The sequence below is a fragment of the Equus przewalskii genome, chromosome 1 (genome assembly GCF_037783145.1).
Source record: "Equus przewalskii isolate Varuska chromosome 1, EquPr2, whole genome shotgun sequence".
NCBI lineage: Eukaryota > Metazoa > Chordata > Mammalia > Perissodactyla > Equidae > Equus > Equus przewalskii.
The window spans coordinates 183,051,367-183,078,175 of record NC_091831.1 but is presented as its reverse complement, the minus strand read 5'-3'; the positions used below and the strand labels follow the sequence as shown (position 1 = coordinate 183,078,175).

The 26,809-nt window shown below is 42.1% G+C and overlaps 2 protein-coding genes across 10 annotated transcripts in view; one reads left to right on the top strand and one right to left on the bottom strand.

Moving 5' to 3' along the window:
• Positions 1 to 14,659, bottom strand: part of KLHDC1 (kelch domain containing 1) — a 49,162-nt gene extending 34,503 nt beyond the window's left edge. For 3 of the 8 annotated variants that reach the window (XM_070588593.1, XM_070588615.1, XM_070588646.1), the window contains exons 1-4: positions 14,406 to 14,659; positions 3,502 to 3,572; positions 2,917 to 3,034; positions 2,360 to 2,478 (exon numbers count right to left, since the gene is read on the bottom strand). In XM_070588593.1, the coding sequence (XP_070444694.1) occupies positions 2,360 to 2,478; positions 2,917 to 3,034; positions 3,502 to 3,572; positions 14,406 to 14,501 (404 nt within the window). In that variant the 5' untranslated portion in view covers positions 14,502 to 14,659. Of the gene's footprint in view, positions 1 to 2,359; positions 2,479 to 2,853; positions 3,035 to 3,501; positions 3,573 to 13,672; positions 13,894 to 14,405 lie in introns of those variants that run through there. The other 5 variants (XM_070588626.1, XM_070588591.1, XM_070588635.1 and 2 more) reach the window with 5 other exon arrangements.
• POLE2 (DNA polymerase epsilon 2, accessory subunit) overlaps positions 13,926 to 26,809 on the top strand; it is a 39,028-nt gene continuing 26,144 nt past the window's right edge. Inside the window, exon 1 of one of the 2 annotated variants that reach the window (XM_070588531.1) lies at positions 13,926 to 14,066. Coding sequence is in view for 1 of the 2 variants with exons in the window: in XM_008528081.2 (XP_008526303.1) it covers positions 25,034 to 25,101 (68 nt within the window). In the remaining variant the exon portion in view is untranslated. Of the gene's footprint in view, positions 14,067 to 24,995; positions 25,102 to 26,809 lie in introns of those variants that run through there. The other variant, XM_008528081.2, reaches the window with a different exon arrangement.

The window sequence follows — 26,809 nt, the reverse complement described above, 5'->3', positions numbered from 1 at the left end:
AACGAGGGTTTCTAGAGGGGTGATGATGTTCTATTTCTTTACTTGGGTGGTGGTTACATAAGCAAGCTCAGTCTGTGATAATTATTTAAGTTATACACTTACGATTTGTGCTAGTCCTATAAGAATGTTCTACAAAACTTCAGTATGTGAAACAGTGAAGTATTTGTACATGAACAGACAGAAGATCAATGGAATAGAATCGAAAAGCCAGAAATAGATCCAAATACCAATGAAAATGTAGTAAATACATGGAAAAGTGGCAACTCAAATGACTGACTTAGAGACAGGTAGCCATCCAGAAAAAGACGAACCTGGATCCACATCTCATACCATTTGCAGGATACGTCCCAAATGAATCAATGATTTAAAACTAAAAAATGAAATGCCAAAAGCACTAGAGGAAAATATGAGACAATTAGTTTATAATCTTGGAGTAGAAAAAGACTTTGCAATCAAAACTCAAAATCAAGAAGTCACAAAATAAATTATTGATAAATTTACCTAAATAACTTTTAAAAGCTGTTTAATGCAGGAAGAAAACACTCTAAGCAAAGTCAAAAGACAAATGACAAACTGGGAAAAATATTTTCATATCACATCACAGTGAAACAGTAATCCCCTTAACACATAACTAACTCCCAAAAATCATGAGTATAAATGCCAATAATCAAACAGAAAATAATTAGTAAAGGATGTGAACAGTTCAGAGAAAAATAAATACAAATTGCCCTTAAACACAGCAAAATACATTCAAACTCACATAAATTTTTTAAAAATGATAGAAATTAAAGTAAGACTTTAAGATTTTGCCATCAGTTTGGCAAAAATAAATCTAAGTTTGCCAGCAAAGTCTTGGCAAGGCTGTGGAGAAATAAGCACTCCATTGCTGGGAATGCAAAACAGCACAACTTCTGTAGAGAAAAAGTTGGCAAAACTTATTATTATGGGTTGAATTGTGTCCCTTCCCAAATTCATATATGGAAGTCCTAATCCGCAGTACCTCAGAATGTGACCTTATTTGGAGACAGGGTCTTTACAGAGGCAATCAACTTAAAATGAGGTCATTAGAGTAGGCCAATCCAATGTGACTGGTGTCCTTAGGAAAAGGAGAAATCTGGAGACAGACAGGCACATACAGGTGAGGTGCTAGGTGAAGATGAAGGCAGACATTGGGGTGATGCTTCAAGATACCAAGGAACGCCAAAGATTGCCAGCCACTCCCCAGAAGCTAGGGGAGAGGCACGGAATAGACTCATCCTCAAAGCTTGGAGAAGGAATCACTCCTGCTGACATCTTGCCCCAGACTTCCACCTCCAGAACTGCGAGACAATCCATTTCTGTTGTTTAAGCCACTCAGCTTATGGTACTTTGTTACAGCAGCCCCAGTAAACTAAATATTTATCAAAATCATAAATGCATTACCCTCTGACCCTATAATCCAATTCTGGAATTTTATCCAACAGACAGATCTGCAATCATATATATACATAGATATTCATTAAAGCATAGTTTGTAATGGCAAAGGAATTGAAACAATCTAAGTGTGGTTTCCTCTGCAGGGGAAAGGCTATGTAAACCACGGTATATCCACAGAGGAGAACAGTATGAGCTGTAAAAACACAAGAACAAGCTTTGTAACTAGGGATACAGAAAGATGAAGGATCTCTCTGCGATACTGTTAACTGAGAGAAGCAGCAGGGTGCAGAACAGAGTGCAGGGTGCGCTGGTACCTGTACACGGAGGAGGGTGAACAGGGGACCACACCCCTAACACCACCTGCACGCACATACACATCTGCTTCTCTTTGCATAAAGTAACAGATGGCAGCAGTTCCCAAACTTGTCTGCATCTTGGGATCATCTGGGGAGCTTCAAGAACTCATTCACCTGAGACTGTAATTTTCTGAGGCTGGGGTGTCACCTGGCTTTGGATGGATTAAAGGATCCCCAGGGGACTCCAGTGGCAGACCAGTTGGGAACCACTGCTGTGAGAACACAGAAGATCCTAAAGCAGTAGCCACTTGTGCAGGGGGTGGGACAGGGAGGGTGGGGACAGGGAGTGGGAGCCAGACCTTCCCTTCATACTTTTACTACAGTTTCTATTTTTGAACCATGTGAAGGTATTAATTGTTCAGAAAATATCATCAGGTAAATTAATGTTAAAAACCAGATTGTTGCTTCCACGATGTTTATTTTTATGACACGGCCTTCATCCAGATTCAGAACTGCCATTACCATCAACGTGAAAACAAGTTTGTAATTCTATCTTGACAAAATTCAGACTTTCAAGTTTTCTCTATTTTGGCCACAAGCTCTCATCCTTAGTAAGGGCAGTTCCTGAGATGAGTTCGATGCATTACCTGTCTTTGTATACCCAGCAAGAAAGTTTATCACGTGGTGTGGGTGGTTGTCCTTCAAAGCTGGTGATTTTTTTCCAAACATAGGTTCCATCTCTTGTTCGCAAATTAACAAAATAAAGCTTTTAAAAGAGGAGAACACCATTAGCAGACAGGGCATTTGAAAAGTAAGTCCATATCTGAGGGATATATGATCCAAAAATATTACTTTTTTCTTTTTAAAAATTTTAATTGTAGAGTTAATGAAAATGAGACTATGTTTTAGAAGCAAAAATGATATATAAAACATACTGAAATAGATCATTTCCCATCATTCTCTTGCCCTGTGGATATTAACTAAATACACAGTTAACTAAGGATGCAGTTAATTCTGAAGCAGAAGGATGTGGGGGAAGAGAAGAGCAGGACTGCTCCGTTTTCACTCTCTTTAAGAATGTATGATCATAAACATAAGACTCGTGACATATATTTTCTTTTTAAAATATTTATAAACTCACGAGATGAAGTGATACATTGAATATTACATTTTGCTGCACTCCTGAATTGAAAGAAAATATTACTCGATTGCTGTATCCTTTGTCATCATATCCTCCAAAAATGTACAGCTTTCCATGAACGCAAGCTCCACAACTTCCTGACATGGAGGTGGGGAGCTCTCCTTCCATGAGGTGCATTGTCCTGCAGCAAGAATAACATGGAATCCCATCACTTTCCAGAAAGGCAAATTAAAATTCCCTTTGAACTCCATGGCTACTTTCTCAATGAAAACTGTCACTGGCAGTTACAATTAAAATGTAAATGTAGCCAATACTGTAAAAACTCTAAGAAGATCCACGGTAGATTTTTCAACCTACTGGGAAAAAAATTATAAAATCTCCACGTGTCACCAGAATTGGGAATGAATTAATACAACAGAGCAAAGTCTTCAGAGACAGCCTTAGTCTTGAGAGGAATGGTAAAGGACAGAGTGGGGAGAGGAAGGGAGCAGGGGAAAGAAAGAGCCAGAGAGAAGAAAGCATTGAAGGAAAAGAAGAAAGACAGGGAATGCTGCAGTGTGTTCTCAGTGGGTCTGACGTTCCCTGTCATCTAAGAGAACATTTACAACAGACATTAAGATTGGACATTCTGCAATTTAAAATACTTACCACAACCCACTATCAATATCATAGGTCCAAATTTCATCATTAGGCAAATATACTTCATTGTCTTCAATAGACTAAAAACACAGAATACATAAAATTATGTTTATCCATACATAGTAACAATTAAATAGTTCCTCAGGATGGGAAAACTGAAATTAAAACACTGCAAACCACAAAATCATAAAGAAGCTCATACACGGTTTTTTCAATATAACGATAGGTCAAAAGAGAAGGAGAGTAAGACATTTTTTAAGAGACGATGGGCAGACGATAAAGGTTTAGAATTCAAAATAGCAAGTACATGAGTCTCAAGAAAAAGACTCAGGGCAATGAAACCTTAGAAGCAGATTCTGAGGAAGGGAAGAGAGCAAAATAATAACACTCCGAGCAGAATACTGAAGACTATAAAGCCAGGAAGAAAAGGAATATCAAAAAAGGACAGTATGTTTTGGGTGAAGGGAAGGAATTTAGGAAGGACATTTTTATAAGGTATAATGAGGAGACTGTGTCAGAGACTTTGATTCATGGAACATAGTTTTTGAGTGCCTACTATGCGCAGGGCATAGTGTTAGGCGTGCATTAAATACAGAAGCTAAGGATCAAGATAAATTTAACTAGTCAAAATGACAACTCTGAATCTGAATAATCTCTAAAGTTGATATAAACAGAACAGTACATTCTGACATTTATGATGAAAAGAGAAATAAGAATAGAATAATAATCTTACTTATATTAAGTTAAAACACTTAGGAGTTAAAAACAATCCTCACATAAATCTATCATAAACTGTTAGAATCTATAAAATAATTAAAAAATAGCTCGTTTTTAAAAGATAGCAGTTTAAGAATTTCTAAGACTGTATGATGTACAAAGTATTCACGGCTAAGTAGATTTACCTAATTTTCTCATTGCTATGTTAAATTTAAACAGTACCTTGACTAATAGGTACTCTCTCTCTCACACACACACATAAAGCAGAAATCCATTTTATTAATTTGAGGAAACTTCCACTTGTGTTTGACTGAGATGGCTAAATTAAGAATACCTGTAAGAAGAGGAGTTAATTGTACAACTACACAGTTTAACGGCACCAGGCTCCAGTAGCCTCGTGTGTACCTGTTTACAACAGAAATATTATGATGCTATAATGATATAATAGATAAAATGGGCCTGTCACAATTCTGCCTAAGCCCCCGCCGTGCTGCCCGGCTGCTCTCAGAACAGTCTAGAGTCCCTAGAGAGCGCGCTCTGGCACCCGCTGTCCCTCGGCAGTTCATCTGGCCTCTCGCTCACGCTCTAGTCTTCTCTCAGTTCCTAAACCTTGGCGAGGTCCTTGCTGCAACAGGGCCTGCACTGATGCTCCTCTCTCCTGGAAGGCTCTCCTGGAATGTGCCTGGCCAAATACTCCTTCTTTGTGAACTGGTTTAAATGTTGCTTCTCTAACCTCCCAGAATGAGGGTAAAGGATAACAGTCCCTATTAAATGCTCTCATACAGTCCCATACCTCTCTTCAAAGTCCTCTATCTGTACCCCACCCACCCACCACCACCACTAACCTATAAGCTTCATGAGAGCATGTTTATCCTGTTATAATTCTGTTCCCAGAGCCGAGCACAGTGCACAGCGCATAAAAGGCAAATGGAATATTTGTTGATTGAGTGAGCGAGTGGGTGGGTAAGTGAATACCTGCTAAACCGACTGTGTGCTCGCCTCAGCCTGAGTTAAACACAAGCCCCTTTCACTAATCTTTAAAAGGGGCGGTGCAAAACCACAAATGTAGCACAGAAGTGAAAAACTTGGACCTCGTTCCTTCCCACTTTCTCAAGAGATTCCACTCCTAAATTATCCCTCCTTTTCTACATCATCAACTTTTCCTTCTTTACTAGATCATTCCTATCAATATCCAAATATGCCTGAACATCACTCATCTTTTTTTAAAAAAAACAACTCTCGGGGTTGGCCCAGTGGCGCAGCGATTAAGTTCGCACGTTCAGCTTCTCAGTGGCCCAGGGTCCACTGGTTTGGATCCCAGGTGCGGACATGGCACTGCTTGGTAAAAGCCATGCTGTGGTAGGCATCCCTCATATAAAGTAGAGGAAGATGGGCACAGATGTTAGCTCAGAGCCAGTCTTCCTCAGCAAAAAGAGGAGGATTGGCAGTAGTTAGCTCAGGGCTAATCTTCTTCAAACAACAAAACAAAACAAAACAAACTCTCCCCTGACTCCTTATCCTATCTCTCTGCTGGCTTCACAACAAAACTCCCACACCGAGCTAACTACAGCAGGGCCCCCATGGCTTCACCTCTCATTCCCTCATCAATCCAGATTAATCTGGCTTCTGAGCTCATCATCCCACTAAAACTGCTCGTTTCAAGGTCACCCTAAAAACGGAATCAGTTAACTGATTTCTCCAGAAATATGGCCCAGAGAGATAGAATATACAAAAAAGAAGTTAAGAGACATGGAGAAACAGATGTAAGAACTAAGTCAAATCAGAATTACAGTAGGACATCATATTATTACAAAATAGAGAAAATAAGGAAGAGGCAATATTTGAAAAGACAAAGGTGAAGAGTTGTACAAAACTGTTGAAAGTTATCAATCCTTGAGATCTCAGAAGACCTAAATAGCTCCAAGCAGGATAAAGACATAGAAATCCATACCTGGAGACATCATAGCAAAATGACAGAACATCAAAGAAAAAGATATATTCTTAAAATCTGCCAGAGAAAAGACAAATCATCTTCAAATGAATGGCAACTAATGACTGAATTCTCATTAGCAACAATACAAGATTAAGTAATATTAACCAATGTGTTTAATAAAGTAACTGTCAACCTAGAATTGTATACATAGTGAAAATATATTTTAAGAATCCAGGTGAAATAAAGAAATTTTCAGACAAACAAAAACTAAGACAGTTGGCCAAGAATAGACCCTCCTTTAAAGAAATTCCAATAGCTGTGCTACTTTAGGCAAAAGAAAAATGATCTGAAATGCAACAAGGAATATGATAAAATATTGGTAAATGTGTGGGTAAATTTAAACATAAAAAAACAGCTAAACTTTTCTTGATGCCTAATTTGAGGGGGAAACAGGAAAGAACCAGGGAAATGGGTGATCAGACTTAACTTTCTCAAGTTCTTGAACTTGAAGGGAAGAAGGAAGATTATTAACCTTGAACTTTGTGAAGTATTTGCATTTAAATAAAGAGAGTACCTAAAAGATGGCTAGAAATAAATCATATACTTCTATACAAACAAAGAGAAAAAAATGGAAAGAGAACAATCCTCATAATAAGAAAGTTAAAGAAGGAGGAGGAGGGGGAGGAGAAAGAGAGTGGGGCACATATAAAGCACATCTGATGAAAAAATTATGTCAGAAATACATTAAGTGAAAATAGACTGAACTCTCCAGATAAAATACATATGTGCTAGACTGCATAAAAATAAGATGCAGCTATTTTGATGTTATAAGACATACATCTAAAACATAAAGATATACAGGGGCCATCCCCATGGCTGAGTGGTTAAGTTCATATGCTCCACTTAGGTGGCCCAGGGTTTCTCTCGTTCAGATCCCGGGTGCGGACATACCATGCTGAGGCGGCATCCCACATAGCAGAGCCAGAAGGACCTACAACTAAAATATACAACTATGTACTGGGGGGGCTCTGGGGAGAAGAAGAAGAAAAAAAAGAAAGAAAGAAGACTGGCAACAGATGTTAGCTCAGGTGCCAATCTTAAAAAAAATAAAAAATAAAATAAAATAAAATATAAAGATATACAAAGTTTCCATCAGAAGGGAGAAAAAGATACACCGTGCTGGTATAGCTGCATTAATATTTGCAAAATAAATTTTAAGGCAAATAACATTACTACTGTTGATAAAGAGGATCATTACTAATTAACAAAATGTTAGATCAACCAAAAGATATAACAATTCTAAATTCATATACACCCAAAAGTTAGCCTAAACAAGCATATAAAGTAAAAACTGACAGGACCACAGGGAAAAACTAACAAATCTACAGTCAGAGCAGGGGTTTTTAATACCTGTTACAGTAACTGACAGAACAGGACATAAAATAATCATTAAGGATATAGGAGATTCAAAAGTACAACTAGCAAGGTTGACAAAATGGACATACATAAAACACTTCACCCAATAATTAGAACATGTATTCTTTATAAGAACAAATGGTATATTTCTGAACATTGATCACACACTAGTCTTTAAAGCACACTTTGACATATTCCAAAGGACTGATATCAGATGGATATAGCCACATTCTCTAAGCACAACACAAGTTAGAAATTAATAACAGAAAGTTCACTATAAAAATGCCATATGTTTAGAAATTTAAAATATCTTCCTAAACAACTTATGGGTCAAATAAGAAATAACAATGGAAAGTAGAAAATATTAGAACTGTAAAATGACAAAATACTGCTTATCAAAACTTTAGGAATACAGCCAAAGAGATACTTTAGAAGAGAATTTATAGCCTTACATATCTACATTGAAGAATTAAAAAGTCTCAGAAAGAATGAGTTGAACATCCAACTTTAGAAGTTCAAGAAATAACAGCATAATAAACCCATAGAAAGTAGGATAGAATAAAAAGCAGATATTGATGAAATTTAAAAAAACAAACAAACAGAGGATTAAGCAAAGCAAAAGCTGGTGTTTCAGAAGGCTGATAGACCTCCAGGAAGATTATTCAATCTGGTGGGGAAAGGAAGGACCATTAAGCAATTGTAGGAATGAAAAAGGGGACGTAGCTGTGGGTACTGCAGAGATTAAACCAAGAGTGTTATGAACAACTTAAGTGCATGCCAACAAATTTTAAAACCTAAATGAAATGGACAGACTCTGGGGGGTGGAGGTGGGGGTGAGGGAACTTTATCAAGCCTGATTCAAGAAAAAACAGAAAATGTGAACAATCCTATAGCTTTAAATGGACTGAATCAGAGATTTAAAACCTCTCCACAAAGTAGGTACCAGGCCTAAGTGACTTTACAGATTAGAAGTTACCAGGGACTGGAGGAAGAGGGCGGGGGAGTGATCGCATAATGGATACAGAGTTTCTATTTGAAGTAATGAAGAGTTTTGGAACTAGATGGTGGTAACATCATAAAACATTGTGAACTGAATTAATGTCAATGAATTGTATGCTAAACTACAGTTTAAATAGCAAATTTTATGTTTTATATATTTTACCAAAATAAAAAACAGTGAAGAAAATTTATACAAAAGAACAAAGGGCCCTAAATCACCAAAATATCCCTGAAGAACAAGAACAAGATAGAGTGCAGCTGGGGCTTTTATAACTCAACATTTAGACTCTAATAAAGGTATTCTAAAGCAGATAATGTGGTTCTGGCACAAGAACAAACAAACAGACCAAGTGAACAGAATAAAGAACCTAGAAACAGATCACACAAGCATGAAAACTTGATGTACGACAGACCAAGTCTGCATACTAGCTGGGAAAGGGGACACTACTCAACGTAGGACACGTGGACAAGTGGTCATCCACGTGGAAAACATAATGAAATCAGATCCCTACCTTAAACCAACCAAATAAAACATTCAGATTAAAAAGAAATTAACACGGAAGGCAAAACTGTTTAGAAGACAATATAGGAGACTTGGTGATCTCCACATTGGGAAAGATTTCCTAAATAAGATGCAGAAAGCACAAAGCATTCAGGAAGATTGAAATTACATTAAAACTAAGAACTTCTGTTGAACAAAAGACAATCATCAAGAAAGAACAAAGATGAGCTACAGGGGCAGGCCGGGTGGCGCAGTGGTTAAGTGCACGTTCCACTTCGGCGGCCCAGGTTAGCCAGTTCGGATCCCAGGTGTGGACATGGCACTGCTTGGCAAGCCATGCTGTGGTAGGCATCCCACATACAAAGTAGAGGAAGATGGGCACAGATGTTAGCTCTGGGCCAGTCTTCCTCAGCAAAAAGAGGAGGATTGGCAGCAGATGTTAGCTCAGGGCTAATCTTCCTCAAAAAAAAAAAAAAAAAAAAGATGAGCTACAAACTGAGAAGACATATTCAACTCATATAACTATATATTTAAAGAATTCCTACAAATCAGTAAGGAAAGACAAATAACCCAATAGACAAGGGAGCAAAAGACATGAACCAGCATTTTTACCGAAAACACAAATACTAGTTCATAAGTTACAATAAGACACTCAACTTTATTAGTAATCAGGGAAATGCAAACAAAAACCACAGAGAAATATGTTACACTCACTGGGTTGGCAAAAAATATAAGGCCAGACAGCACCAAATGTTGTCAAGGATGTGGAGCAAGGAGGAGGCTAGTGGGAGGGTAAATTGATACAAATATTTAGGAAAGTGATGTTTCCAGGTAAGGCTGGAGATGCGTGTACTAGGTGACCAAGCATTCCATCCCTTGGTGTATGCCCCAGAGGATGTGCACGCCCTTGTGCACGTACAATAGGAGACATGTTGTAAGAATGCTCAATGTAGCACTGCCTATAACAGCAAAACATCATAAACATTCAAATCTTCATCAATAGTGGAACAGAGAAATAAACTGCAGTAAATTCACACAGTAGAATATTATACAGGACACACGTCAAATGAATGAATCCAGGAATGATTTCAAAATATTTAATAAGTGGGGAGCACAAGCACTGACCAACCAGAATGAACACCACATGAAAAGAGGCCCAGCCACGCAAGCGCACACCAGCTGATACAAGTAAGGTCTGAGTCTAAAAGCATAATGTTGACTGAAAGTATTAGGTCACAAAAGAAAACATATGCTGTGACTCCAAAAGCAAATAACATTCTTTCGATATACATACACGAGTGGTAAACCTATAGAGAAAAGACTGATTAACCAGAAATAAGGAGAGTGGCCTCCTGTGGGGTGTGAGGACCAATGTGATCAGTGAAGATAAACAGGAAGCTTCTGAGGTACTCGTTCTAGTTAATTTCTTAACCTGGAAGGTAAGCAGATGTTTACCTCTAAATGATACTTATTTTATACGTTCTTTTGTAGAAACATTTCAACTTCAAAAATTAAGAAAATAAAATTGTAAGAAATGAATATGAAGTGGCTCACAGAATCATCAAGGAGGCTGGAGAACCAGCCAGATCTGTGCAAGGAGGAGCAAAGCCTGAAACCCAGCACAGAACAGGTCTGGCGAGCATCACACTCTAGCTGGTAGCACCACCTCTTCTGCCAGGGACCTTGATCTTCCTTCAAATTCTATCACTGGGTAAAAATCCTCTTCAGGTCCTGATTTTTACATCTTTACTCCTGAGTCCAGATGTAGCACAGATTTATCTAACTAACTGAGTTGAAGCCACCCACCCACAACCTAGCTGCAAGGGAGCCTGGAAAAGTGAGTCCCTGGCACCAGGTTCTTTTTATTGGGCATCCACTATGAGGAATACCCAGTTCTGGAGACTGAGGATACAATAGGGAACAAAATCCCTGGCTACATCCTATAGGGGTAGAGAGGAGCTAGTCAGACAACTAAAATAGATACTCCAACAAGGCTCACTCAGTGGAGGATACTACAAATAGAGGAAGAAGGTTCAAATTCTGGGCATCTAAAAAGGATAAATGTCTTCTACATGACATAGGTGGCCTGTGTGGCTATCTATGAATACATAAAGTGTAACTATTACCTTAAAGAGAATACACAGTTAAGGCTTTTTTTCTTTTTCGTGAGGAAGATTGTCACTGAGCTAAGATCTGTGCCCATCTTCCTCTATTTTGTATGTGGGATGCCACCACAGCATGACTCGATGAGCAGTGTGTAGGTCAGCACCCAGGAACCGAACCCATGAACTCCGGGCTGCCAAAGCAGGGTGTGCAAACATAACCACTATGCCACTGGGCTGGCCCCTTACAGCTTTTGATACACAGTGCTAAATTTCTCCTCTAAAAGGTTACACAAATTTGTACTCCCCCTACCAGTGTTCCAGTAATTCATTTCCCCATGCTCTTCTCAAAAATTCTTTTCAACCTTTGCAAATTGGAGAAGAAAAACCTCGTTATTTTCAGCTGGGTTTCTTTGATTCATATTATATTTGTATTTCTTCTGCAAATTGCTTATATATATCCAATGCTCAATTTCAATGGAGATATTAATCTTTATTTTTACAGGACCTTTGCTTATCATTTATGCATTATGCATTATCATATATGCATTATGCAAATATTTTCCGCAGTTTGTCATTTGCCTTCTTATTTTATGGTGTTTAAAAATCACAGTTTTTAATTCTTTAAGAGTTTGATCTGCCAATCTTTTCTTTTATAGTTTTTCCCAATTCAGTTTTTCTTTTTCCAACTCAAGATTTTACAAAAGTCACGCATTTTCTGCTGGTATTGTATAGCTTAATTTTTCTACATTTAACTCTTCAATCCTAAGGCTCCAATATTATGTTCCTCCAGGCATCCCAGGACTATTTACTGAATAAGCAGTTGTTTTTCCAGAATTGAAATGCTACCTTTTAAATACAAAATAGTCTTACATGCTTGGCCGTTTATGTAACTTCCATTCCATCATCTATCTCAACTTGCATCTGGAGCACTGATTTAATTATTATCGTATTGTGACGTTTTAATGTCTGGCACTGTAAGCCTCCCACCTCGATTCTTTTCAAACACTTTCTGAATTGATCTTTCTTCCCTTTAAGTCCATATCCATAACAGAAACATGTATTAAGCATATTTATGCAGATATGTTCTCTAAGGAAAAGTTCAGAGAAAGGTGTAATAAGATCAACTGTATTATCGACACAAAACTGTTCATATTATTAAGCCCTAAGAAGAAAGATATCATCTGCAAACATGCTAAGACACTGTGCTTTTCCTCCAAAATTTGGGAAAACTGTTCACAACTTTTAAATGTTCCTACTAGCGCATTAAAGTTTGTATGGACTTCAGTTATGTGGAAAGGATAGGGAAGAACCAGGAGCAAAAGAATATTCTGGTACCAATAAGAATTTACCACTAACTCAGCTCAGCCGCTCCTAGCTCTAGAGGCAGGGCTGTTTTCAGACACAGCGTTCTTTAGGATATGTTTGACAAGAGTAATAAGTAATTTAGACAGATATTGGTGGGCCATTCAAGTTTTAGGATATAAAATATGTCTGTCAATTTTGACACACATTGTGTTAATGAGGAGGAAAATTGTGACTGGAACAAATAATCAGAAATTAGCTGTTCATTCTTCTTAACTATTGACTACCGGATTACCTCCAGCTTCCAGGGCCTTTTAGCTATCCTCTGTTCAGAAGGGTCTGAATAAAACAACTGTCAGAAGGAGTCTATATTTTCTCATGACATGCCATGCCTTCTTTTTTGCCTCCCACTCTCCTTTCCTTCCACTTATGCCTTAGACCTATTTAACCGCTGATAATCCCTGGAATTTAAAAAGCAGCAGACAATCTCAATCTGAGGTACTTTCCAGGGCAGTTCTTACAGCACGCTACTCATTGGATCAACAAGTAGGAGGAAAAGAAGTACTTCTTTTCACTGCCACCTGAAGAACTGGAATTTAACTGATTACACAATTTTCAAGATTAAAATGAGATATAAAAAATCCAGACATTTCACTTAGGGGCCCGAAAGAAATCTATACTGTCCCAAACATGAGATATTACAGATTAATATTTTTAAGTGAAATTTTTTTCACAACTTTTGCCATATTAAGAATCAATGTAACAGATGAAGTTTGACACCTCTACATTTTTAAGTAGCAGAGCTCAAAAACAATCAAAATATTCTTCTGCATAAAACCATCACTATATCTGGACTACTTTGTCATCAGGAACAAAGGGTGCAAATACTAGACATTAAGAAAGTACAGTCATCTAATTTATGTCACTTATCATGGGAAAAATATAGCCTTCGGAAATCCAATATACCTGGGGTGGAATCTGGTGGCCTCAAGGTCAAACGGCCATTAAAGTTACTCACTCTCACTGACTCATCGTCCTTATTTTTAAAAGGACTCACCTTACAAGATATGATAGGATTATATAAGATTAGGGACAAGAGTTCCTAGCACATGCCGGGTATAGTAGGCACTCAAAGGTTAGTTCTCATTTTCCCGTCCTGATACTGCACCAAATCAAAAATAAACAAACAAAACAGCAAAAACCCACTCGCATCCGAGGATCATGTCACACAGACGGCATGTACTTTATTTCAGTGGGTGACTCAGCCACGTTACACGTGTCACAAAACAGGATGGAGAGTCAGGAGACGCAGGGTCTACTCCCAGCAGAACTTGCAGATGGCCCGCGAGTGTCCTACGTGTAAACTAAAGGGGCTGGCATCTACGTCTGCACTGCCCTCCAGCTTCAGCATCCTTGAGTCTGCAATCCTATGACGCCAGAAACAAAGCGCACACGCGCGGTCAAACCTCCACGGCAGGTAGAACTTGCGGGCGTACAGCTCTTCGGTACGTTGTCGCTAAGGTGAGTCTCTCTGGAGACTCGGAGAGAGCTTGGTGACGACCCACTGGCAAGGGACCGCCACGAAACAAGGCTCAGCACGGTACGAACCGAGGCGCCGCGCCACCTCGTCCGCCGACAGGGACAGAGGCACCAACTGCGCACGGCGCCCAGCGCGCCTCTCGCCCCTGAGCGCGGCCCCCAGAGTGCGGACCCCCCCAGAGCGCCGCCCCCCGAGCGCGGCCCCCCCACCCACGAGCGCGGCCCCCATACCCCCGACCGCGACCCCCCACCCCCGAGCGCGATCCCCCGAGCGCGCGGAGCCCCAGGGCGGCCGCGGGACGCACGGCGCGGCGGGGTCGGGGCCTGAGCGGAGCCGGGGGCGGGCGCGCGGCCGAGGGGCGGGGCCGGCGGGGCGGGGCGGCCCGCCTCTTCCCCTTACCACGTAGCCCCCCCACACGTAGAGGCAGTTTCCGTCCACCACGGCGCAGTGGCCGCTACGCTCCTCGGCCACGCAGAACGGTCGCGAGTCCGCCATCCGCGCCGCCGCCGCCGAGCGGCCTCTCACGCCGGCTCTTCCGCGCCGGACGGGGCGCCGCGAGGGTCGAGATTGGTGGGGACGCGGCCGTGCGTCTGCGCGCCCGCGCCCGGAAGCCAGCGGGGCGGCGCCGGGGGGCGCGCGGGCGCGTCCCGGGGTTGCGCGGCCGGGTCGCGGGGGGCAGGGTCTTCCAGTCCCTGTGACCGGAGTCAACGTGTTAACACACCAACGCTTTCCGCTCAGCCTGCAGCAGAGACGGTTATCCACCAGAGTAGTGTATGTGTATTTAATTTAAGTTTGCATTTTTTAAAATCCGGACCTTTCTAAACTACACGCCAGCCGGCTACGACCTGAGCCCAAATCCCGTCCGCCGCCTGTTAAAGGCCCACAAGCTAAGAACGTTCTACATTTGGAATGTTTGGGAAAAAATCAAAAGGATGATATTTCGTGAAAATGCTATGAATTCCGCTGTCAGCCCTGTCCATAAAGTCGTGTTGGCGCCCGGCCCCCTAACTTGCTCAGGCGCTGTCCCCAGCTGCTGTCACTCCGCACCCCGGGGCGAAGAAGGAGGACTGAGCCGTTGCGACGATGCCCGTGTAGCCCACACTGCTGGAAATACTTAGTCTGGCTCCCGACAGAAAAAGTTGGCTAGCTCTTGTTAGAAAGTGATGTTATTGAATGAAAACTAGGGCCAGGAGAGAAGATAATAATTCTACCGGTGTCTGTAAGTGCCTTTGTCCAGAGTTACCCTTTGGAGAGACTCTGGCTGCGCACTGATCGGAACAAGTTAATTCATTGATTTATTCACTATACACCTACTAAGTGCCTGCTCGCTGTAGGTAGTTGGTGCTGAGGCTCTAATTAGACTGGAAACTCTTCAAAGGAATCAAGTAGTATTGACACTCTAGAGCTCAGTACCAAGTGGATGCTAAATTAATATCTGTTGACTAAATGAATGAATAAACAAAGTGAATTTTAAGATGAAGAGGACGTAGTAGCACCACAGGGGCTTCAAAGTCCAGGCGGAGGGAAAGATGTAAAGAAATACATGCAATTTGGGAGGAAAAGTGGTATAGTAGAAACGTAGACAAAATACAGCAGAAAAGTGGGAAGGAAAGATGTGATCTGTTGGGGAAGGGGTGCACAAAGGGACACTCTTGAGTTTTTCTTACCCGTTGTAGAAATAGTTCAATATGGCTGTGGATGCTTGTAGGACGTATCCAAGGATAAAGCTGGAACAGACAATCACACAGCCTTGCATGTCCTGCTAAGGAGTCTGAACTTTAACTGTAAGGCTAAAAGGGTCTTAAGCAGGGAGTAGATAATGTAACTTGATTATTCAAACATTTACTTTGGATTGGCATGGTGGGGGAGTCAGGACTGAAGGCTGAAAGATGGATAGCACACAGCACCGCTCTGTAAAGTAGGTCCTCAGAAAATGGTAGTAGCAGTAGTAGTAGTCATTGTTATTAATGCTGTGGGGGATCAGAATTTGCCACCCAAAAATGTGTCTCTGGTTTGATTTTTTAAATTCTTTTTTTATTGCAGTAACAGTGGTTTATAACATTATATAAATTTCAGGTGTACATCGTTATATATTTTGATTTCTGTGTAGATTACAACGTGTTCACCACCCAAAGACTAATTACAATCCACCACCACACACATGTGCCTAATCACCCCTTTTGCCCTCCTCCCTCCCCGCTTCCCCACTGGTAACCACCAATCCAATCTCTGTTGCTATGTTTTTTTTTGTTGTCATTTTTATCTTCTACTTATGAGTGAGATCGTATGCTATTTGACTTTCTCCCTCTGACTTATTTCAGTTAGCATAATGCCCTCAGGGTCCATCCATGTTGTCACAAAGGGCCAGATTTCATTGTTTCTTATAGCTGAGTAGTATTCCGTTGTGTGTATATACCACATCTTCTTCACCCATTGGTCCCTTGATGGGCACCTAGGTTGCTTCCAAGTCTTAGCTATTGTGAATAATGCTGCGATGAACACAGGGGTGCATGTATCTTTATGTATTTGTGTTTTCATGTTCTTGGGATAAATATCCACCAGTGGATGATTATTTTTAAGAACAAAAGACTCTGAAAGAAACTTTGGCCTTCCCCCTAACTACCTAAAAGAATTTAAGATAGAAGGCCTGTCCCCAGGACAAGCCATCACCATAGATAACTCTGGGTATAGGTAGACTGGGAGGGTCCTTGCTAAGCCTATTTTTATCCAAGTTCTGTCTCTCAGGTCACATGTCTACAGATGGCCCCACAAACATTTGTTTAGCAAACATTTGCTTTTCCAGCTCCATGTAAATTGCCTTCCTCCCCTTTGGAATCCCAAACCACTACCCTCAACATCCTCCTTTGTCTTTAGCTGAAGATGGTATTTAAGGTGGTGGCTTCAACCATTTTGGAGAGTTACTCAATTTTCCTGGGTTTCTCCTACGTATACGTGTTATTAAGATTTGGTTTTCTCCTGTGATTCTGTCTCATGTCAATTTAATTCTTAGACCAGCCAGAGGGACCTAGAGGGTAGAGTTCTTTCTCCCCTATGATGTATGCAACCATATGTCCACTCATGGTCCTTTGTCCCAGGAACCCCCTTTCCACCTGCAGCAGAATTCCAAGCCCTCTCCAAGATTTCTGTGAATTCTTAGAAGGTTTATGACCTCATAGTCACATCTGGCTTTAAACTCCTGGAATAATTCCATTCACAGAGTTAGGGACCTTCTCCCCATGGGGCATGCTATTTATGTCCTCTGACGCATCACCTCAGACATGAAACTCAGAAACACACTGTATTTTCTTTAAAAACCCACTTTTAAAAATTGCTTGTATTTCTACTAAATTTCACTGAAGTAAAAGGTAAAAGTAAAAAGATGATGGAGAAGGGGTTTATATCATAGAAAGAAAATAATTTCAAATAGAACTGTATATACCCTTTCTGGGATATAAGGTATGAACATCTTCAACTTTACTGGATAATATTAAGTTGTTTTCCAAAGTAATTGTAGCGATCTACAGGCCTATCAGCAGTAGATAACAAGTAGATAATATTCAGTTGCTTTTAATCCTTGATATTATCTGCCTTTTTAATTTTTGCCAATCTGATGACTATAAAGTAGTATATCTTCCTGATTTTAAACTATATTACAAAGCAATAGTAACCAAAACAGTATGGTATTTACATAAAAATAGACATATAGATCAATGGAACGGAAAGAGAGCCCAGAAATAAACCCATGTATATTAATTAATTTATGACAAATGAGCCCAGAATATACAATGAGGAAAGGATATTTCTTCAATAAATGGTGTTGGGAAAAAACTGGACAGCCACATGCAAAAGAATGAAACTGGACTCTTACCTTAGAACATACACAAAAAAACAAAAGATGGATTAAAGACTTGAATGTAAGACCTGAAATCGTAAAACTCCTAGAAGAAAACATAGCAGTAAGCTCCTTGACATTGGTCTTGGCAGTGATTTTTTTTGGATATGACACCAAAAGCACAGGCAACAGAAGCAAAAATAAACAAATGGGCCTACATCAAATTAAAAAGCTTCTGCACAGCAAAGGAAACTATCAAAAAAAAGGAAAAAGCACCTACAAAATGGGAAAAAATATTTGCAAACCATATATCTCATAAAGGTTAGTATCCAAAACATATAAGAAACTCAGGGGCTGGCCCCGTGGCTGAGTGGTTAAAGTTCCACACACTCCACTTCAGCAGCCTGGGCTTGCAGGTTCAGATCCCGGGTGCAGACCTACTCCACTCATCAGCAGCCATGCTGTGGGGGCATCCCACATACAAAGTAGAGGGAGATTGGCACAGATGTTAGCTCAGGGCAAATCTTCCTCAGGAAAAGAAAAAAAAAACCGTAAAACTCAATAACAAAAAGACAAATTACCTGATTAAAAATTGGGCAGAGGATCTGAATAGACATTTTTCCAAAGAAGACATCCAAATGGCCAACAGATGTATGAAAAAGTGCTCAACAACATTAATTATCAGGGAAATACAAAACCAGAATGAGCTATCACCTCATACCTAGTAGGATGGCTATTATTAAAAAGTCAAAAGATAATAAGTGCTGGTGAGGATGTGGAAAAAGGCAACCCTTGTACACTGCTGGTGGAGTGTAAATTGGTACAGCCACTATGGAAAACACTATGGAGGTTCTTCAAAAAATTAAAACTAGAACTACCATATGATCCAGCAATCCCACTACTGAGTATGCATCTAAAGAACATGAAATCACTATTTTGAAGAGATATCTGCACCTCCATGTTCATAGCAGCATTATTCACAATGACCAAGACACGAAACAACCTACGTGTCCACCAATGGATGCATGGATAAAGAAATAAAGAAAATTATACATACACAATGGAATATTATTCAGCCTTAAAAAAGAAGGAAATCTTGCTACTTGTGACAACATAGATGAACCTGAAGGACCTTATGCTAATTGAAATAAGCCAGATACAGAAAGACAAATATTGCATGATCTCATTTAGATGTGGAACATAAAAATGTCAAATTCATAGAAACAAAGAGTACAGTAGTGACTACCAGTGGCTGAAGGGTGGGGGAAATAGGGAGATGTTGGTCAAAGGGTACAAACTTTGAGTTACAAGGTTAATAAATTCTGGAGACCTAACGTATAGCATGGCAACTATAGCTAATGAAAATGTACTGTATACTTGAAATTTGCCAAGAAAGTAGATCTTAAGTGTTCTCATCACACACACAAAATGGTAACTGTGTGAGGTGATGAATATGTTAATTAGCTTGATTGGTGTAATCACGTCACATTGTATACATATATCAAAACATCATGTTGTACACCTTAAACATATACAATTTTTATTTGTCAATCATTCCTCATAAAGCTGGGGGGAAAAAAGAAACCAGCCACCCAAAAAATATCTGCTATTGGATTTCATTTATATGAAATTCAGATATACGAAACTAATCTATGGTGATAGAAAGCAGAAAAGTAGTTGTTTACAGGTAGGGAAAGGAGATTTATGGAAAAGAGTAAAGGGAACAGTCTGGGGTGATAGAAGTATTCTATATCTTGATTGGAGTGGTTACATGGGTTTATACATTTATCGAAACTCATTAAACTGCATCCTTCAGATATGCACAGTGTTAATTATACCTCAATAAAAATATGTTTTTAAAGTCCTTACTCTACCATTTTCTTGTTACTAGTAATATTGGTATTGTATTTTTGAAATGTCCTCCTGGACCTTAAAGTCTAGTGGAGGCTACAGACCAGCAAACAGACCATCATCATACTGTGCAGGAAGTGTGCTGAGTGCAAAAGGTCTGGGCCCCTCGGGGCTACGTAAGAGGGCCCTAACTCCCATTTGGAGAGTCAGGGAAGGTTCCTGAGAGAAAGTAAAGTCTACACTAAGAACTGGAGGAGGGCAAGCCCCGTGGCTGAGTGGTTAGGTTTGCGCATTCCACTGCAGCGGCCCAGGGTTTCGCCAGTTCAAATCCTGGGTGCGGACATGGCACTGCTCATCAGGCCATGCTGAGGCGGCGTACCACATGGCACAACTAGAAGGACCCACAACTAAAAATACACAACTATGTACCAGGGAGCTTTGGGAGAAAAAGGAAAAATAAAATCTTTAAAAAAAAAAAGAACTGGAGGGAGAGTGAAAGTTGTTCAGGCAAACGGGGGCGGGGGGGAGGGGGAGGCCGGAGGGAGGTGTTCCTGGAAGATGGAACAGGAGAGGAAGACAGAGATGACCTGTTGACTTTATCCTAATATGGGGAGATTTGGGAGACTTTTTTTTTTGTTTTGAGGAAGATTAACCCTGAGCTAACATCTGCCACCAATCCTCCTCTTTTTGCTGAGGAGGGCTGGCCCTGAGCTCACATCTGTGCCCGTCTTCCTCTATTTTATATGTGGGACGCCTGCCACAGCAATGGCTTGCCAAGCAGTGCATAGATCTGTGCCCAGGATCGGAACCAGGGAACCCTGGGCCGCCAAAGCGGAGCCTGGAAACTTAACTGCTCCGCCACCGGAGAGGGCCCTGGAAGCCTTTTAAGTACAAAAGTGACACAATAATAATTGTTTTAGAAAGCTTATTTTGATGGCAAGATTGGAGGCAAAGAGACCAGTTAGCAGGTCAGTCGCTGCTGGCTAGAGAGGCTGGTGTCCTGAGTGAGGGCTCTGGCCATGGAGACAGAGAAGTGCACAGGTTTGAGAGAGACTTAAAAGGTAGAACCAATGGGACTTGGTGGCTAATTGGTTGGCGGGGGATGAAGGAGAGGGAGGGGTTAATGATGCCAGCTAGTTACTAGCCTGGTTACTGAGTAAAGGGGTGGGGCGCTTCACTAGGGTGCTGAACATGACAGAAGGAGCACATTTATGAGGGGCGATGTTGAATTCATTTGGGGGCGTATTGAATTGGATTTTAAGCCTGAGAGAGACGGGGGCAGGGTATGGATTTTGGAGTCATCAGCATTTAGTCGTTCATAGAAATATTAGGACTTGATGAGCTGCCAGGTGAAGGAGCCATAGGGAAGAAAACAAAAATTTATCAGAGAAAGGGAATCATTGTCAGATTGTGAGAGGAAGGTGGGAAATCAGGATAAATTCTTTCATCTCCAATTTCTTATTCTTTCTTTTTTTTTTTGAGGAAGATTAGCCCTGAGCCAACATCTGCCAATCCTCCTCTTTTTGCTGAGGAAGACTGGCCCTGAGCTAATATCCATGCCCATCTTCCTCTACTTTATTTATTTATTTTTTTTTTTTTTAAAGATTTTTTATTTTTTCCTTTTTCTCCCCAAAGCCCCCCGGTACATAGTTGTGTATTCTTCGTTGTGGGTTCTTCTAGTTGTGGCATGTGGGACGCTGCCTCAGCGTGGTCTGATGAGCAGTGCCATGTCCGCACCCAGGATTCGAACCAACGAAACACTGGGCCGCCTGTAGCGGAGCGCGCGAACTTAACCACTCGGCCACGGGGCCAGCCCCTCTTCCTCTACTTTATACATGGGACGCCTACCACAGCATGGCTTGCCAAGCAGTGCCATGTCCTCACCCAGGATCCGAACCGGTGAACCAGGGCTGCCAAAGCAGAACGTGCGCACTTAACCGCTGTGCCACCAGGCGGGCCCCTCCAATTTCTTAATATGAAAAATATCAAACATAAAGAAAAGTTGGAAAAATAGTTCAAGGAATACCTGTGTAGCCTCTACTTAAGTTTAATAATTGTCAATATTGCCATAATAGCTTTATATTTGTTTGTATGTGTGTGTATTTTTCATTTTGCTGAATTATTTGAAAGTTACACTTCGGTATGCATTTCTTAAAAATAGGGACATTAACACATATAACTACGATATCGTTATCACACCTAAGCAATAATGAAGTTATTACTTAAGATAATGTAATATCCAATCCATATTCAAGATTTCCCTGTTACCCTGGGAATAAATAAATAAAAAACATTTAATATCTCACACGGTTTGTGTAGGTGGGGAATTTGGGAACAGCCTGGTGGGTGGTTCAGTCTCTGGTCTCAGGAGGCTACAGTCAAGATATTGGCGAGGATTGCTGTCATCTGAGGACATCACTAGGGCTGGCAGATCTGCTTCTGACATTGCTCACACCCACTAGCACATGGAGGTCAAGGTGGTGCTGGCTGTTGAGGAGGCTTTGATTTCTTAACCCAGGGTCCTTGCCCTGGAGCTGCTTGAGGGCAGCTGGCTTCCCCAAGAGCTAGTGACCTAAGAAACAGCAAGGCAGAAATAGCAATGAATTCTATGACCCGGCCTTAGAAGTCACACCTGTCCTTTCCAGGACACCCTATTGATTACACAGGTCAGTCCTCTTCAGTGTGGGAGGCGAGTGGACAAGGCATGAATTCCAGGAAGCAAAAATCATTGAGGGCTCTTGTGGAGTCTGGCTACCACGATCTGGATCAATCCTTCCATCTGTTTTCCTCTCATGACGCTAACTTTTTGAAGAGACCAGGCCAGTTAGATTGTTCCACATTCTGGATTTGTCTGATTGTTTCCTCATGGTGTAATTTACCTTGGTCCTCTCTCCTCCGTATTTCCTTAAATCAGAAGTTAGACCTGGACTTGATTAAATTGAGGTTGACATTTTTGGCAAGAATACTTCATAAGTAATGCCATATATGTTGTATTGCATTATAATCGTAACATAATGTCAAATTAGTCCCCTATTTGTGATTCTAGGTTTGATACTTGGTTAAGGTGGTAACCTCTGAACCATCTGTTCTAAAAGTTTTTCCCTTTGTATCATTAGCCAGTAATCTTAGGGTGATACTTTGAGCAAATATCCTGTTCCCTAAAACACTTGCCCAATGGTTTTGGCATTTTATATCCCTATTCCTTCCACTTTCCTACCCATAGATAACTATTTGTTTCTTCTCTATCCTTCTAGTGCTTAAGCAGACACAGTTGGTCCTCATTAATTGTGCGTTCCATATTTGCGAATTCACCTACTCACTATAAAACTTATTTGTAACTCTCAGATCAAACCTGGGGGCTTTCACAGTCATTCTCAGAAACACACAGAACAGTGAAGAATTTGAATTCCCCATCACACAGGTTCTCAGCTGAGGTTGAGTGAGATGACTCTGCTTTCTTGTTTCCTCTTTCATACTATAAACAGGTGTCTTTTCTGAGGCACATTTAGCGCCACGTTTTCTGTATTTTTATAATTTTCTTGGTGATTTTGCTGTTTAAAATGGCTTTGAAGCATAGTGCTGTCTATTGTTCCAAGGCACGAGGAGGCTGTGAGGCGCCTTAGAGAGACATTAGATAAACTTCCCTCAGGCATGAATTATAGTGCCGTTGCCCTGAGTTCAATGTTACTGAATCAACAATATATATTAAAGATGTCTTTAAACAGAAACACACGTAAAACAAAGTTATGTATTGATCAGTTGATGAAAATGTTGTGACCGGAGGCTCAGAGGGACCTAACCCTGGGATTATTTCCCCTGGGAGCAACGATTATTTGCTATTTCAGTGTTGGTGGCACTTTTATAGAACATAACTACCTCCAATAATGAGAATTGACTGTGTTTATTGATTTTTGTTTCCTCTTCTTTCTTACACAAAAGTTCAAATTTTCTTTGCAGTTTTTTTATCTTTAGAATATATTTCACTGAAAATATACAGAGATCTGTGTTCAAAAATCACTTTTCTCTGTGATGTTATGTTACCAATTTAATATACAGTTAGGTGTATTGGTTTGAGTGTGCTTTCAATTTTAAGTTTACTTTTTTCTTTGAATATGTAAAACATGTACATGGATCAATGGTTGTCTCACCACAAAGGTCTCACTTCCATCCGTACCCTCCTGCCCTTTACAGTTAACCATTTTTCTAGCATCTAGCGTAAACTTCCAGAGGTTTTTTTAAACTCAAAAACAAGTAAATATGCATCTATACTCGTATTTCCCCTCCGTTACCATCCTTTGCTTTTTGTTTTAAGTTCACCATATACTCTGGAGGTCCCTGTACATCAGTACTTAGAAATTGTCCTCGCGTTTCACAAGGCTGCGTGTGCACTTGTAAGCACTCATGGGTTTACTCATGGAAGGCAGCGTTTTGAAGTGCGGCACATTAATAGCCCACTTGCTGGAATCAGGCTGAGTTCAAATCCTGCCTCCACCACCTACTGAGCGTTTCGTCTTGAGCCAGCCATCTACCATCTCTGTGTCTCAGTTTCCTCATCTTTAGAATGAAGATGCTGACAAAAACAGCACCCAGCTCATTCGGCTTGATGAGCAGTACAGCAATTGACACCTTTAACAGGGCTTATGACAGCGCCTGGCGCGCAGGAAGCCCTCGACCTAAATAAAACGCGGGGTGGGCGGCAGTGACAGCGACTTGTAGTAGCTTCCAGTGGACGTCGGGGGAGGCCCAATGGCGAGCACTTCCAGGGGTGTGAAGAAGGGACCGTGGTCCACAGGGGCCCCCGGGCACTGCCAGGGGTGTGAAGGAGGGAACGTGGTCCACAGGGGCCCCCAGTCCCAGCAGAGCCCGACGGGTCGCGGGAGGTCGAGGGCTGAGCTGAGAGGGTGTCTCGGCGAGGGACCTGGGATAAGGGCAGCACGTTCCCAACCGGAGCCCAGCGAAGAACGCTGTCGCCTCCAGTCTCCGGGGGACAAAAGAGGGTAGGGTCGTCTCCTGCTCCAGCCTCCAGCCCGTAGGCTGGGGGAGGTGCCATGCGCCCCTCGCAGGGAAAGGGACCTGGAGGGGCGGGGCGGGGCCGAAAGGGGACGGGGCGGCTAGGGGCGGGGGCCACGAGGGGGCGGGCCCCAGGAGACTAGGGGCGGGGCTACGGGGGGCGGGGCTATGAGGGGCGGGGACAGAGCGGCTAGGGGAGGGCCATGAGGGGCGGGGCTATGAAGGGACGGGGCTTCTAGGGGCGGGGTCAGGAAGGGACGGGGCCAATGGGGGACAGGGCGGCTAGGGGCGGGGCCCGGGGGCGGGGCCGCGGCCGTGGCGCCAAAACGCGAGCATGGCGCCGGAGCGGCTGCGGAGCCGCGCGCTGTCCGCCTTCAGGCTGCGCGGCCTGCTCCTTCGCGGGTGAGTTGGCCGCGGGGAGGGGAGGGCCAGGGTCAGGCCGCCGCGCGGGCGGAGAAGGGGTTCGGCCCTTAAAAGGCTCTAAGGCGCGGGGCGGGTCCGGCCCGGGCTTGGGGCTGCGACGCCCCCCGGAGTCCCCGAGGCGCGGGGTGGGAAGTGCCCGCCGGGCGGGGCGAGGGGCTGGCCCGCGCCGCGCTGCGCAGGGGGCGGCGGATCCGGGCGGCGCTGTGCCCCGGGCCCCTCTCGGTCTCGCCCGCACGGTGGGGCCTTCGCAGCCTCCGCCGGCGCTGCTGAGCGCGGGTGGGGGCCCCGGGAGAGCGCGGTGCGGGGCCGGCGACAGCTCTGTGGCTGAAGGTTGCGCCCTCCCCGCCCTCCCGAGTTTGGGTCGGGTGTGATTCCTGGAGGGCTCAAAAGTGGGCAGGTTCGAAGCCTGTTCCTAGGTGTCCTCGTTTTTAATTTTTTTAAAGATTTCCTTTAGAACTTCTCTGATAGTCAGGTTTCCTGGCCATATCCGTGTTTTCTAGGACTTAGAGAGTGAAGCTTTCCAAGATTTTTCTCATTAAATCTGCCTCTTCTTTTTTAGAATTTGATATTTTTTACATGTTTAAATACCTGCTGGAAGGAATATACTTTTCTGTACCACGTTTTGGTTGCTCTTACTGTGTGTGGAGAGTGTCTTTGTTTTTGCTTTAAGGATGAGTTTTATGGGCCTTTTAACTTTGCTTTTGGGTTAGTGGTGAACAAGGATATGCCCTGGGAGAAAGCAGTGAGTATGTTCATTGATCCCTGACATTTTGAAAATATGAGCGATTGATCAATCAATTTTTCTTTTTTTTGACTTAGAATTTGACTTAATATTAAGCTGTCATTCATTAATTAACTCAGTCAGAAATACTCTGAGATCTGTTAGCAGCAAAGCCCTGTTCTGGGGCAAGGAAGGACAAGAGAGAGTAAGACATTGTGGAGCTCCCAGGGCAGATAGTGTATTAGTTATTTATGGCTGCGTAACAAGTTACCCCAAAACTTAGAGATTTAAAACAATACACACTGATTTTCTCACATTTTCTGTGGTTCGGGAATTCAGGTTGGCTTAGCTGAGTCCTCAGCTTCAGGGTCTCTCACGGGACTGCCGTCAAGATGGGGTCATGTCAGATGTCACTTGGGCAGGCTTTGCTTCCAAGCTCATTCAGTGGCTGTCAGGATTGTTGGACTGAGGGCCTCAGTCCTTGCTGGCTGTTTGCTGGAGCCCTCCCTCAGTTCCTTGCCATGTCGGCCCTTCTAACATGGCAGGTTGCTTCACCAAAGCCAGCAAGAGTTCTGCCAGCAAGACAGAAGTCACAGTCTTTTGTAACCTAATCAAGGAAGTGACATTTTGTCACTTTAGAAATTTTATTTTTAAAATTACAATACAGTAAAATGTTTCATCACAATTGCTATATTCTATTGTTAGAAGCAAGTCACTAGGTCCAGCCCACACTCAAGGGGAGAGGATTGCACATGGGTGTGATTACCAGGAGGCGTGGATCATTAGGAGTCATCTTAGAACTCTGTCTACTGTGGACATTAAATAATTCACAATTTAAGTTCAATTGTGAAAGAAGTTCTGTGATAATGTATAACAAGGTGGCTGCTCTGGAGTCAAGGCAGGCTTCATTGAAGAAGTGGTTTGAGCTGAGTATTGAAGGATGAGCAGGACTTGAGTAGGTGAAGG